This window comes from Amblyomma maculatum, chromosome 4 (assembly GCF_055883805.1).
Source record: "Amblyomma maculatum isolate TAMU_Amacu chromosome 4, ASM5588380v1, whole genome shotgun sequence".
Classification (NCBI taxonomy): domain Eukaryota; kingdom Metazoa; phylum Arthropoda; class Arachnida; order Ixodida; family Ixodidae; genus Amblyomma; species Amblyomma maculatum.
In genome coordinates this window covers 139,906,205-139,919,183 of record NC_139347.1, presented here as the reverse complement: position 1 = coordinate 139,919,183, position 12,979 = coordinate 139,906,205, and the positions used below count along the sequence as shown (strand labels likewise).

At 44.6% G+C, this 12,979-nt stretch overlaps 1 protein-coding gene across 3 annotated transcripts in view; it reads left to right on the top strand.

The window, feature by feature from the left end:
* The window catches only part of LOC146193178 (uncharacterized), a 199,060-nt gene that overhangs the window by 161,264 nt on the left and 24,817 nt on the right, over nt 1–12,979 (top strand). For all 3 annotated transcript variants that reach the window (XM_084602596.1, XM_084602594.1, XM_084602595.1), the window contains 4 exons: nt 3,287–3,462; nt 6,076–6,267; nt 7,146–7,245; nt 12,515–12,602. In XM_084602596.1, coding sequence (XP_084458722.1) covers nt 3,287–3,462; nt 6,076–6,267; nt 7,146–7,245; nt 12,515–12,602 — 556 coding nt within the window. The remainder of the gene's footprint in view (nt 1–3,286; nt 3,463–6,075; nt 6,268–7,145; nt 7,246–12,514; nt 12,603–12,979) is intronic.

Sequence of the window (12,979 nt, the reverse complement as noted above, 5' to 3'; positions counted from 1 at the left end):
ATTCAAACAACTTTTTTCCCGGTCCCGTGAAGTTTGAATTAACGAGCTTTTACTGTAACACCAAAAAAAGCACTCACGTTTGGAGAAATATGACCACGTTTTAAACAAAGTCCAATGAGCCTCGCACGGCAGGTAGTCAGAGCAATGTTACAGACAGCCGATGAGGAAGTGAAGTTTGCCGAAGGAAGAAGGCGAAAGGGGCCCACAGAAGAAGAGATGTAGTCGATTAAAACTGATTGCTGTGCTAGTTGGTGCATAGTCACATAGAGGAAAGGTATTTGCAAAATTCTCAGATCAGAACTTTGACGACAGGTTAGGTTTCTACAAGACTGCCTACATGCTGTATGCTTCTCTAGTGACCCTGAATGGCTGGCCATTAAAAAGCTGCGCTTTTTTATTGCCCATTTTTTAATCCTGAATCAAATGCTTTATAAAGAACATGACAAGAAAACAGTTAACGTTGTGGTAGGGAGGGGGCCTGTAGTTATAGAGGAAGCACAAGTACCTGGTGACATAGCGGGAGTGCTGAAGAAAGGCGCCAAATTCTGTGTGGATCTCGGCGTCCCTATTCATGATCTTCTGGCTATCAACAGGCGTGTGGCGAACAAGACGGATCCTGAGAATAAGGAGAGATGCCTCCTTGATGGCGTTGACAGCTTGGAAAGAACATTACCTAGTGAGTGGTTTGACTAATTGTCGGCTAAGAGTACCCATCGAAAAGATTGTCACATATTTTAAAGACCATGACCTAAGCTTGATGCAAACTGACAAGGACAGAAACTTTGTGATTATGCCCAAGAGACTGTACAACGAGAAGACCATTCAAGTGGTGGATAAGAACTTTGTGTGTATCAAAACTAGAGCCAACTACGTCAAAAATAGCGCCATAGATTTGTGTACTTCCTTCAATCATGTGAACCTAGCGAAAGCCATCAAAGACTCCGACTACAGCACCTTGAAGGTCTTTTTTGCCGCTAAGACACACAAATTGGACTTGCCGTTTCAGACTATTCTGAGTGAGAGAGGTGCCTGGCAGCAGGTTGTCAGCCATTTCCTGCTTACTCAGTTAAGCACGCTGTCAGTAGACGATCCTTTTGGCGCAAGAAACTCTCTTGAGGTCTGCGAGTTTTTGTCTCAGAATATGGAAGATTTAGGTTATGTTTTTTCGGTGGATGTGGTAGACCTTTACTATTCTATCCCTCATCAAGAACTTTTTGTATCTGTCAAAGAATGCATTGAACTGAACGGCATTATACCGTTCCAGAATGGTGCTGTTATGAACGTTGACAATTTCATGACCCTATTGGAGTTTTATCTGAATTCTACATTTATAGGTTTTAACGACCAGTTGTATTTACAGCGCAAGGGTATCTGTATTGGTTCATGGGTTGCTTCCGTGTTATGTAGTATTTTTCTTGCGTATATTGACCGGTCCTTGTATGTAACCTTTGACTCTGGAATAGTTCTCAAGGTTCTCAAGGTTTTTAGATATGGTGACGATTTTTTAGTCGTTTTGAAGAGACAACGACGGGCTTTATAAGGAAACCGTGGCACAAATACTAAATGTTTTTCAATATTACAGCGAGGGCTTAAAGTTCACATCAGAAATACCTGTGCATGACTGTTTGCAGTTTTTATACTTTAATCTTAAGTTAACACGTAAAGGTGTATGCTGGTGCTATCGGCCAAGGGTTTGTAAGGATTTATTGCCTTATGATTCTGCGCACTCCAAGATTATTAACCGAGCGGTCACGATGCAAGCATTAAAGTGTGCTTTACAAAGATCTTGCAGTCACTTGATGAAACAGAGCTTCGATAACCAGATATCGAGGCTTTTATCAGCGGGATATCCTGAACACCTAACGGTGGCCGTTACAGAGTCCCTGTTGCAGAATATAAAGGGACACGAACGTTTGCAAAAAAGACACCAAAACGAGAAGATTGGATCCAGACCTATTGTTGCTCCTTATATACATAAGGTGGCACATAGTATGAAGAAAGTCGCCAATAAGCACGGTGTCAGGATGGTCTTCTCCGCCCCCAAAAAGTTGGCTAGCATGTGCGGACAAGTCATGGGCGATGCCTGTCAAAGACAAGGCTGCACTAAAAAGTATGTCAAGCCCTATGTCAAATGTGCTACAGGGGTTCTTTACCAAGTCCCCTTAACCTGTGGAAAGGTATACATCGGGCAAACTGGGCGATGTGTCAACGATAGGGCTGCAGAACATAAGCGCTCTAAAAAACAATAAGAATTTACATCTACCTGTTCGAAAACGTGCGATTTCAAGACAAAATGTGAACCGAAGTTCAAAGAAATTGAGATTTTAGGCAGGAGCAGGGATAATGTTGCCCGTGAGCTGCTAGAAGCCTCGTATATAAAAAGACTTGGGTTCAAAATGTATTAATGAATCATCTCTCTCGCTGTATAGTTGTGAAGGTCGACTGTTAAATGGAGTTAGGTAAGGTAGACCTAAATTGCTGAGGATATGTTGCTGACTTTGTGGGAGCATTTGGATGTTGAAGAAGTTTGTATGTATGTGGTGTTCCGAGAAAGAAGTTTGAGTCAGCGCCTGTCCTATGTGTCTATTTGTGCCTATTTGTGAGTGTCTTTTGTTGCGCTATTAACCTTTCCTTTATGTGACTATGCACCAACTAGCCCAGCAGTCAGTTTTAATTCTCCAAACCTCTTCTCATCCTCCTGGTATTTTGCATCAGTGGTGTGTGTGTGTGTGCGTGCCTGCGTGTGTGTGTCTGTGTGTGTTTGCGTGCATGTGTGTGTCTGTGTGTGTGTGTGTGTATGCATGCATGCATGTGTGCATGCATGTGTGAGAGGGGGAGGGCCAGTTAGATTAAGGTCAGTCATATTTTTTTTTATGCACTTTTAAACTTCTTGACATGAAGACTTTCAGCATTACAGCTTAGCCCTGCTACATTGATGGGAAAGTTGGAAAACTATGAGCATATGAAAAAAACACTATTCCTTCAATAATCAGTAAGTTTCATGTTATCGTCATACTACTTGACTGGATTAAGCTGCAAGCATTATTACCCATTTTTTCCTCGTATTAGCAGCTTTGTAGCCTTTTGGTGAACGTCTATGTACCTTTCGAGATCCTTGAAGTGGAGAGATAAACTGGACGCCACTGTTGTGTGACATGAAAAGGCAAACTCTGTTCTTAGATGTTGATGACATCTGTTTCCTCATGTCAGCAGGCAGTGCGGGGAGTTTGGTATTGGCACTTCAGCATAATCATAGCACCTCTGTTGGGGGCATTTTCCCTTGCAGCATTCCAGTTCCTGACGATTTGCAGACACCTGAGGGCAAGCGTCCCCTGTACACGGGTGGTGGTTGCCATGCACGTCTTGGCATTGCAGCGGGCCCACTCGGGACTGTTCCTTGCACCCGTGTGGCATGGGATGTTGCTCGAGGACACCGGCGCATCGCTGCAGGATTTGCTGATGGTTAGTCACTGGCTGCACCCCTTGTCACGCTGTCCTCCAGGGGGGTGCCAACACACAGGGTTTTCCTCGGTGTCTTATAGAAGAAGACTTTTTGAGTTCTCCCAAAACTAAAAAGATTTGGAAATTTTTGCTTTGTCCTGTGTTGTCACTCGGTGATTTTTCCAACTTAATGAGATCTAGAAAACAGTCTGAATATGTAGACAGGCTGAAAAATCCATAAGCATTGGAAAATCACTTCCCTGATGCAAAATTTACGCTCGATAAAAATTGCTAATTTTACTCTTGGCCATATTGTGCCCATAACCAACAATATTCACAAGTACTTGAGCCATGTTTCCATCGTGTCTGAACTGCAAACATCTACGACAAGCCTCACACTACCAATGCATTTTGCACAGCCTGCAGGTCATGTTATGAATTGTGTAATGTCAACACATACTTCTTTGTACAAGTAAGGACACAGTTCGTATCCAGAGCAGTGATGGCTTCGCCATGCCTAGCAGACAGAGAGGGTGCATGCAATGATTATACAGCTATAGTGATCCCTTGCCCACTATATTACTGGGGGCAACAGCATCTGAGGCATGAAAGAAATCCTTGCTGTTGTGTTTTCTGTGTGTATGCTCATCTTCGTAGACAGGCAGCGCTTCTTGCACTGCCATCGCTGCATATAGGCTCGAAAACATTAATATGCTTATTTGGCATGAGGGTGCGAGGAGGTTCTTTAAAACCCACCATTCGAAGGGCTGATTTGGTGGGGTCAAACAAAAATACGACCAGACTGATCAAACTAGGAACATATTTTGTTATGTAGAAACATTAGACTAGATAAATAATAACAAATAACGAGCTTAACAAACAAGACGAAGACAAACAAAGACTAGTAACAGTCACCGAACGCTAGAATGAAGTCCATGCGGATGCTCCCGGTCATGTGGGCTCGGAGTGCAAGGAATGCCCGGTGTCCAGCGCTTGGGACAGACCAGCAGGTGACTAGGCAGCAGGAGAGGCTCAGCTGAGGCGAGAGGCCTCAGGTTGCCGTCAAGCGGCAGAAACGCCAGATTTCCAGGTGCGTCTATCCAGTGCACCCAGCACAACGGCCGAATGCTCGTGCTGGCTACGTGTTCCAGGAGCACAGCAGGAGTTGGGCACCCCCAGGTCTTGTCACCCGGGTCGTAGGACAGGTGGGACGCAATCAGCAGGAGCTCCGTGGCCACTCCCAGGTCTGGTCACCTCGGTTGTAGGCCAGGCAGGATGCGATCAGCCACAGCTTCGTGGCCATCCGCCCTCCAGCAACACTGCTCCGCCGTTCTCTCCCTTGCGTGTCACTGTGCTCTATCCCGCATGCGCCCCATCCTTCCATCCTCTTCTTCATCGCTTCTTCCTCGTGCTGAAAGTTGCAGATGGCGTGTGGCGTTAGCTCCTTACAGAGGGGCAACTGTGAAGCACAGAAACTGCTATATGTCATTATGTTTGTTTGTAGAATCCAGAACAGTGAAAATCTTGTTGGTGAAGAGCTTGTCCAAAAAATTGCGCTTAGAATTTTGGTCACTGAGTGTGTACAAGTTTCAGTGAGTTGTGTGTTGGTTGTGCAGCGATTATCGGTCCGGTGCTGCTTCTGCGTAGGTACCATTTTGATTTGTTGGTTAATCAGACAAATCTGAGAGCTCGTGCTTGAGCTATTGGAACACTGATTCTGTGAGTCTCTCTCTGTCTGGCTGTTGTGATGCTTTTCCAGCAGCAAAAGACCCGCTTATTTCTGAAAAAATTGGCTGTAAAAATTTGTCCAAGCTCTTGTTTTATAATTTTGACATCAAACCGGGGATCCCCCATTGGGAAGTGAATGAATAAGGGTGTCCTCTGGAATACCGTGTGAGCACCAAAATCTGCACTGTACTCTTGATTCTGTGAAGGGCCACAGGGAAGTGCGTGGCGCCCAAGTTTCTACTTTTTCCCGTTTCCTAGCTGGTAGAAGCCCGCTTCTGGCAAAAATGGCACCTTTGTTATTTGAATGCACTAATCTACATACAGTCCAAGTTTGGTGTGTCCTCAGCGTTCCTTAAAGCATCCGTTGTGGCGGCCCATCTTTGTTGAGAACCATTCTTTCTTGTTCCTGCTGTCTTCTTTGCTCTTATGCTTACTCTTTGTTGTATTCCTCATCCACGTCTGTGATTGACTGTGCTGGATGATTTTAGTTTTGTTTTGGGCAGAAACTAAAACGTCATACATGATGATTGCATAGGAAAAGTTTTACATCAAAGTGTGGAGAGTGGCAAAGCTTCTTGTTGTTTATATCTGCAAGTAAATTTTTTACCCTTATTATGGCTGCTGTGAAGCAGTAATAGCAATGAGGTTCAAGAAGATGACCAGCACAACGGGATAAATATTGCTACCTTCTCAATTTTGGGGGACTTGAGGTACTGCTGGAGGCACCTCTAGCATTGCCTTTTGGTGGTCTCCAGCTTGTGATCAGTGTGTGGGAGCAAACATTAGTCTTGTGCCATTCAACATCCCAAGTTTCAAATAATTAGTCTGAGAGCATCGGTACAAGTGAAGCGCTGTCTACAGCTCAGTGAGTGGGCAGCAAAACATGCTTGGGCATATTGATTGCAGGGCAGGTGGGCATCTTCTACTTGGGTGAGCAGCCTTCACCCCTGTTGGTCGTCGTAGATGGTGTGTACGAGCCTGTGTGGACATGGCAGGCTCACCGAGGTGCCATCATGGGTCTCGGGTGGACGATGCAGGGGCACCTCTGCACAGCATCCATTGACCACACCGCCCAGGTCTGGGACCTGGACAGGCCCGGTGAGTTGAGGGCTCTCTTGCCTGGCTGCAGGCAGCTGGTCATAGCTGTTGAAACCATGCTCAGTAAGGTTCCCTACACTGCCCAAGTGTCATTGTGACTTTGTCTTTTAACGCTGTGTGGTGCCCCTTTTTTGTTTAGCTTTGCTTTGCTTGACGAAGTCAGGCATTTTCGGTATGATTTCCGTTATGTGTCTCACTTCAGAACTGACACGGTGTACGGCTCCAACGCATGTGGCTGTGATACTGACGGCCTTTAATCTAGTACCCTCCCATCCTGTCCGTCCTACCCTGTGCAGTTTCACATCTAGCATCCTCGCTGTGTTCTGCAATGTAAACTGTACCCTCCTGTGGCACTGTCCGCAATTGGGTCTTTTGATAATGGCTTGAATTGCTATGTACAGTTGTGCACCAAAGGGGAGAGATCATACGAGTTGACAAAACTGCATGCCAGCATTTTCTGACAGTGCAGCAGCTGTATCCAAAGTATGCATAGGGTTCCTCCTCATGCTTTCCAGCTTCCCTAAGCATTGGAATGGCTCATGAAGCTTGAAACCAGCATGAAAATGACATGAAGCCTGAGTTGCATGCAAGCATTGCGGTATTTTGCATGCTCATTTTGAGAAATAAGCATGCTCCCACCAGACGCACTTCACTATATAAATGGGAAAAAATGTAGTCATCTATAGAAGATGAACTAGGACTTCAATTTCATTTTACTATACCTGAGACTTAGTATAGCGGGATTCTACTGTAGTGTGACGATTGGAGTAGAAAACTAAGGGCTGCCATCAAATGCAACACTGTAACGAGATGCAGTGCAAAGCTAGCACGATGCATCTTACTGTGTCGGGCAGCATGTAAGACTCGTCAATTTTCAGGCATCATTCCCGTGTCCACCTACGAGAAACACCCCCATCGGCAACTGGCCATCTCCCCACACTGGAATGTCACCTTCCTCGTCGGAGAGGAGTCAGTCGTGTGAGTTGGCTTCTGTTCTTTCACTGCTTGGCTGCTTTGTCATGCCCCGTTAACATTGCCCAAGACATGCAGAGTTGACACGCTTGGGAGGCGGAAAACGTCAAAGCCTACCTGCATCAGGAAGCTGGATAATTTTAGTGACTGAACACAGTGTATAATTTTTTGTGTTCGAGATAGCACTTTGAAGATGTCAACTTGTACGATCAACTCTCAATAGTTAAAACTTGCTAGGGCATCCAGTTTGTTTGAACTTGAGGTTGGCTTTATCAGCATCAGTTGCGTAGCAGCCGAACCCGAATATAACCAACATGGATAAAGCAAATTATTTAATATAGCGAACACTCGACATTATGCATTTAAAATATATTTTTCATAACGAACTGAACATTGGATATAGCGAACTCTGAGCGTGCGCGATTGGTCACCAGACACCCGCCAATGCGCTTCTGGGTCGGCTCCGGTTAACCTCTGGGTTGCCGCACTACCTGCAAATGCTTCCATGAAATGTGGTTGTGACTGTAGGAAAAACGAAAGTTTATGGGCTTGCCTAAGCAGGACTGGGAGCAGTTTTAAATTCGGCGCCTTCTGCCAGCTGCTCTGCAGCATTTTTATTCGGCAGCTGCCTACCGCATGATGAAGTATCAGCTCTAGACCTATCGCGCCTCGGATGACGGGAGTAAGAAAAGGCAGCATTTTCCATGTCGCACTGGCCGCATCCACCATGCTTTCTTTGTGTTTGCATATTGCTCTAGTGTGCTGCTGTGCTGCTGATAAGTATGACTTCAGCCGCAGCTATGTTGTCGACGTTTCTGCAAGATGACAGCGAAGCAGCGGCAAGCGCTGCCGATTTCCAGCAAGCTTGAAATAATTTGCCGTGTCGAATGTGGCGAAAAAAGTTGCCGCGCGTTTTAAAATTTCAAGAAGCATGTTGAGCATCATCCTGAAAAACAAGTCTGCCATCAAAGACAATGCACAAGATCACCCAGAAGCGTCAAAATCGAAATGTTCAACTGTGCCTGCCAAGATGTAACTAGAGACACCATCAGCAACTGTTTCCACCATGCTGAATTATGTCAGGAAGGTCAGGAAGTTGTGCGTGCAGTGCAAGACGACTGCGATATTGCCACGCTTTGGGAAGAGCTTGCCGGTAATCCAGATACTCTGCCAGAAAAAGTTGCATTCGGACTTTTTGACAGTTGACAACAACGCTGCTGTGGCAGGGAGCCCACGGGACTCTGAAATTGTTGCAGGCGTGTTGGCATCTAGTGCCGATGCCGTCAACAAGCCGCCACTGGAAGACAATCGTCCTTGCCCGATGCTACAAGAAGCCTTTTTTGCTACCGATGTGTTGTGGTGATTCTGTGCCAAAATACAGGGAAGTGGGTTTGAGTTCGTCGAGATGATGTCGTGTGTCGAGAACGCAATTCTCCTTGCTGGTGCCATACACAGTGTTCAGGCGAAAATCACTGCTTACTGCAAATAGATGCAGATTCACCTGTAATAAATTTTTTTCGAAGTAGATTATTCACGGTGAGTGGCATGATTTTTCATTTAATGCTGTATCGATCAACTGTTTTATAACAAATTTGATGCTGAAGTTCGTTGTGAATGGATTCGGTTAGAGCAAATTACTTCTTATAGCGAACAAATCATGTTAAATCAGTCTGCTCGTTATAACCAGATTCGACTGTAACCCTCTAACTTCCAACCCAGAGTTGCACTTGCTTTGTATGATTTTTGCCAGGGTGTCGAACCAGATTTTTTTCGTGTTCAGTTCGGGTTCAGCTTCGGACACACGTTCCGTTCCGGTTTGAACCGGTTCGACCCTGCCCGAACCAGTTCAAACGGATTTAAATGAATTAAAAAAAAAAAATTCAGGTCTATTGTTTACTTCACTTTTTTTTTCTTTCCTGATTCAGTAGATAATAAAATCTGGAAAACCATATAGTTGTCCATCTATTACATCTGTTGTCAGATCTGACGGCCTCAACTTGGTTGTACAGTTAAGAGTAACACAACAAGGCTCATCTCGTAGAACACATCACACAATTCCTGCGTCGCAGTCTGCAGTCTCAACATACGTGCAGCAAAGCTCAGGAACCACAGGTTGCACTGTTTATTCGGAGGTTCCTCATCTGTTTGACGAGCATCATAGGGTTTTATACCTTATATTGTCGTCTGTAGCTGGAGGTCATTTCACTGCACCCCCTGGAAGAATGAAAAACTTAAAAAAAGTGCTGCGTTTCTTCCTCTGCTGGGCCCGTCCTTCTTTCCCTCTTCTAGGCATCAGGTATTTCGCACTTTATCCGTCCATATACAGCGGCAGTCTAGGACGTAGAGGTTGCTTCTCCAGTTGCCCCTCATCGCCTGCATAAGGCGAAACCTTTAATGCCTCATACTGTGGTTAGCAAAGGTGCTCACATTTCAGGTGCATGCTTTATATGGGCATATGCCAATCACCATTGAATCGATACTTAATCAATAGCAATCAGATGATATCGGAACATGATTTAAGGCATTTTCAAGATAATTCCATTATAATTTACGACTAATAATAAAATAGTTGAACAGATGCCCATAGGAACCCATGCGTTTAGAGGTCATCATAACTATCACTAACCATCACGTAATAGTTAAAGGGTGTTTGACCAACACTAACTAGACATTAACTAGTACTCAGTAAGTTCAAGTCATGGTTAACTATCGCTAATCAATAGTAATGGTTAGACGTTTCGAGATGCCCATAGCCTTCACATGGTGACGTCATCGGCCGTGACGTCATGACCAGATATGATGTCATCATGACGTCACATCCGGTCATGTCTAATAGCCAGAAGTGATAATGATGTCACATCCAGTCATGACTGGGGATGACGTCACCAGGAGATTCACGCATATATGAAGCTGACCTTGCTGAGCATTTGATCCAGGCATCCATGCGGCTCCTTTCATTTGATGCTTCCTCGAACGCCGCACCACAGAGCATATATTGAAATAAACGCAGTACAGCAGGCATCAGCGGCATTTAAAATTGGTTGACAGCAAAGAAAAGGTGCAATGTCTGGCACAATCAATCACAAACGGTCTCGCAATCAATGTCTAAGCATCGCAGCGAGGAAGGCTTCTGCCTTTAAGCGTTTTAGTGAGCCAAAGTGCCCCCTGAATTTTTAGCTGAACATAAATGCTGACAAGCAGGATAAGAAAAAAATGACTCCAGTGTCATAAGGCACTGGCATTGGAATGAAGGCTTCATTTATTGTTTTGCTTTCTTGTTTCCTTTTTTACTTCCTGTGTTGCTTCTTTAAGCTACCCTCTTGCTGTCACCTCACCGGCTTTTTTTTCTTTTAGTTTCTCACGCTGCAGTTAACCTATTGCACATTTACTGCCATTCATTGTCTGTTAATTTTTTTTTGCTGTTTCTTCGGTACGCTTGGCGTCGTCTCTCTCCCTGCTTTTCAAGATTTTTGTCCCGACCACCCTTGTCACCACGAAACCCGTACACAAGGTTACTCATTAGTTACGTTTTCTCTCAATAGTGCACTTGTGGCTTTCAGTGCCACTTTTCTAGACTGTCTTAAGTATTTGCATCAGTGATGGTGGACAAAGCAATGAAATGTATTTTCTTTTTCGACACTGTAGTTGTACCGGCCAAAACAATGCGCACCAAATAGAGCTTGTGCATTAATGCCCCTACCAGTAATTCCAGTGAGTTCCCTGCTCTACCCAGTCTTCACATTTGAACATCGGAACTTCACTCCTGGCATAGTTTAATTTTCCAAGGGAAACAAAATAAGCAGACATTGCTAGGGTCAAATGGCATTAAGAGAAGACAAAGGGGGCAGTCAACTTATGGAATCGTCTTTGGGCTAATTAAGTTCAGATACAACTCAAGAACTGACTGGTAAATTGCTGCTCATGGCAGCCTTCCCTCAGCGTCGGCTGATCATCCTGAAGTCTACGTCAACCATATTGCATCTGCTGGCGTCGCATCGCATATGGCTGCTAGGCACGTACCATGTGACTCACTGTGACGTCGTTGAGCGATAGGAAAATAAAATGATTCCCGTGACATTTCTTTAACAGATTCGTCATTTTATTCTTGAGTTGTACGTGGTTATATGTATATATATATATATATATACATATATATATATATATATACACACATTATATCTATCTAAATATGTAACTCAACTTACGAATTATGTATGCTATTATCTCACTGCCTGGGAAGGCCCTCAAATGAAGCAACTTTATCCTTGAGCGGCACCATTGGGCAGTGCGGCAGCCACCCGTTTTCGGGATGAAACGATAGCCCGACACCAGAGATGGGTGCTATGCCTGTGGCAGCATATTTTCCTTTTTTTTTAACCCTTTTACAAGGGGCGATTTTTCAATATAGTTGTGATGTTTGCGGTGTGCAGTGGCACTTTGTGAATAAATGAGAAGAGCGCTTTATAAGCTGCTATAAAAGGAAAATTAATGACTGTAAGTTGCCAGCAAAAGTGGGTTGGAACCGTACTGTGAACTAATTCAGAACAGTTCCTCTGATTTGTTCCGGTTTGGGTTCAGTTCCAAGATGGCAGCAAAAATTTGGGTTCGGTTCCAGTTCCGGGTAAAAATTCATGTTCAGTTCCGGTTTTCGGTTCGGTTCCGATTTGACACCCTAGATTTGACCAATATCGCCAATGATGACTCACACTCGTCCGGCTTGATTTTGCGCTGCCCCCACCACTTAAGACTAACTACAGTTAGCAATTGCGTTGGTTCCAATTTTCAACGCTGGAGAGTGTTACTTGCCCTTAGGCCGGTTTTTCATTTTTGGTCCGACAGGTGATTTCACGACGGCATCACGAATGAATGTCAATGGCTACTTGGCTGCTTGGCTGCTTGGCTGCTATGTCCCCAAAGAAGAGCTGCTGCACAGAAGAGATGTAGCATTGTTGACGAAGTAGAATTTGTTTCCTGACAGGAACTGTGACATTGTTTCTGAGCAGTATGCATCGAGAGAAAGCCATCCTCAAGACTAGCTTTTTATTTTTCAAATTTTTCTGCTAATTTTAACCAGAAACCAATGAAATAATAAACCATCTTCAGAATATATTTGCATGAAAAAACATTACTCCCATCTAAAGAAATTTGATGATTTTGGTTAAAGCGCTATAAAGGGTACTGTTTATTGGAAGTTATAAATGAAGAAATTTTTAGTCCTCTTTGCTAGTTTAAATAAGTGTTGTACTGGTGAATGCCACACTGTGCCGCATTGCAGAGGTGGGCCTGCACACTCAGCGTTCCGAGAAAACGGCTACTACGGCTTCCCGTCCAGGGGAACCACTATCCACAATACCACAGTCTGGGTGAGTTGCACTGTTTCCTTCCAGCCACAGTGGTAGAGCAACGCTCGGGCTTGTGGTCTTTTTGTACACGTGCTGAACACCAGTGCATTGAGCATTGAGAATCTCCCAAGTATGTGTGCTATTTACCATGGTGATGGCCACATACTTGTTGCCCCACTGCAGGGATTCGGTGGTTAGGAACTGCTGAACCTATAGGACGTGGTATTGTCAGTGCACGCTGGTGTAACTGCTTGAGAGCAAGATGAAATCGAAAGTGTGCTCTCCTTGGGCCATTTTCTGAAGTTCCAGGCTGATATTTGCCTGACCCTTCATTCGAGTTGAAGTAAGAGCTCATGAAATTATCTTCGAACTCTTCCCTGCTGCCATCATCATAAAAG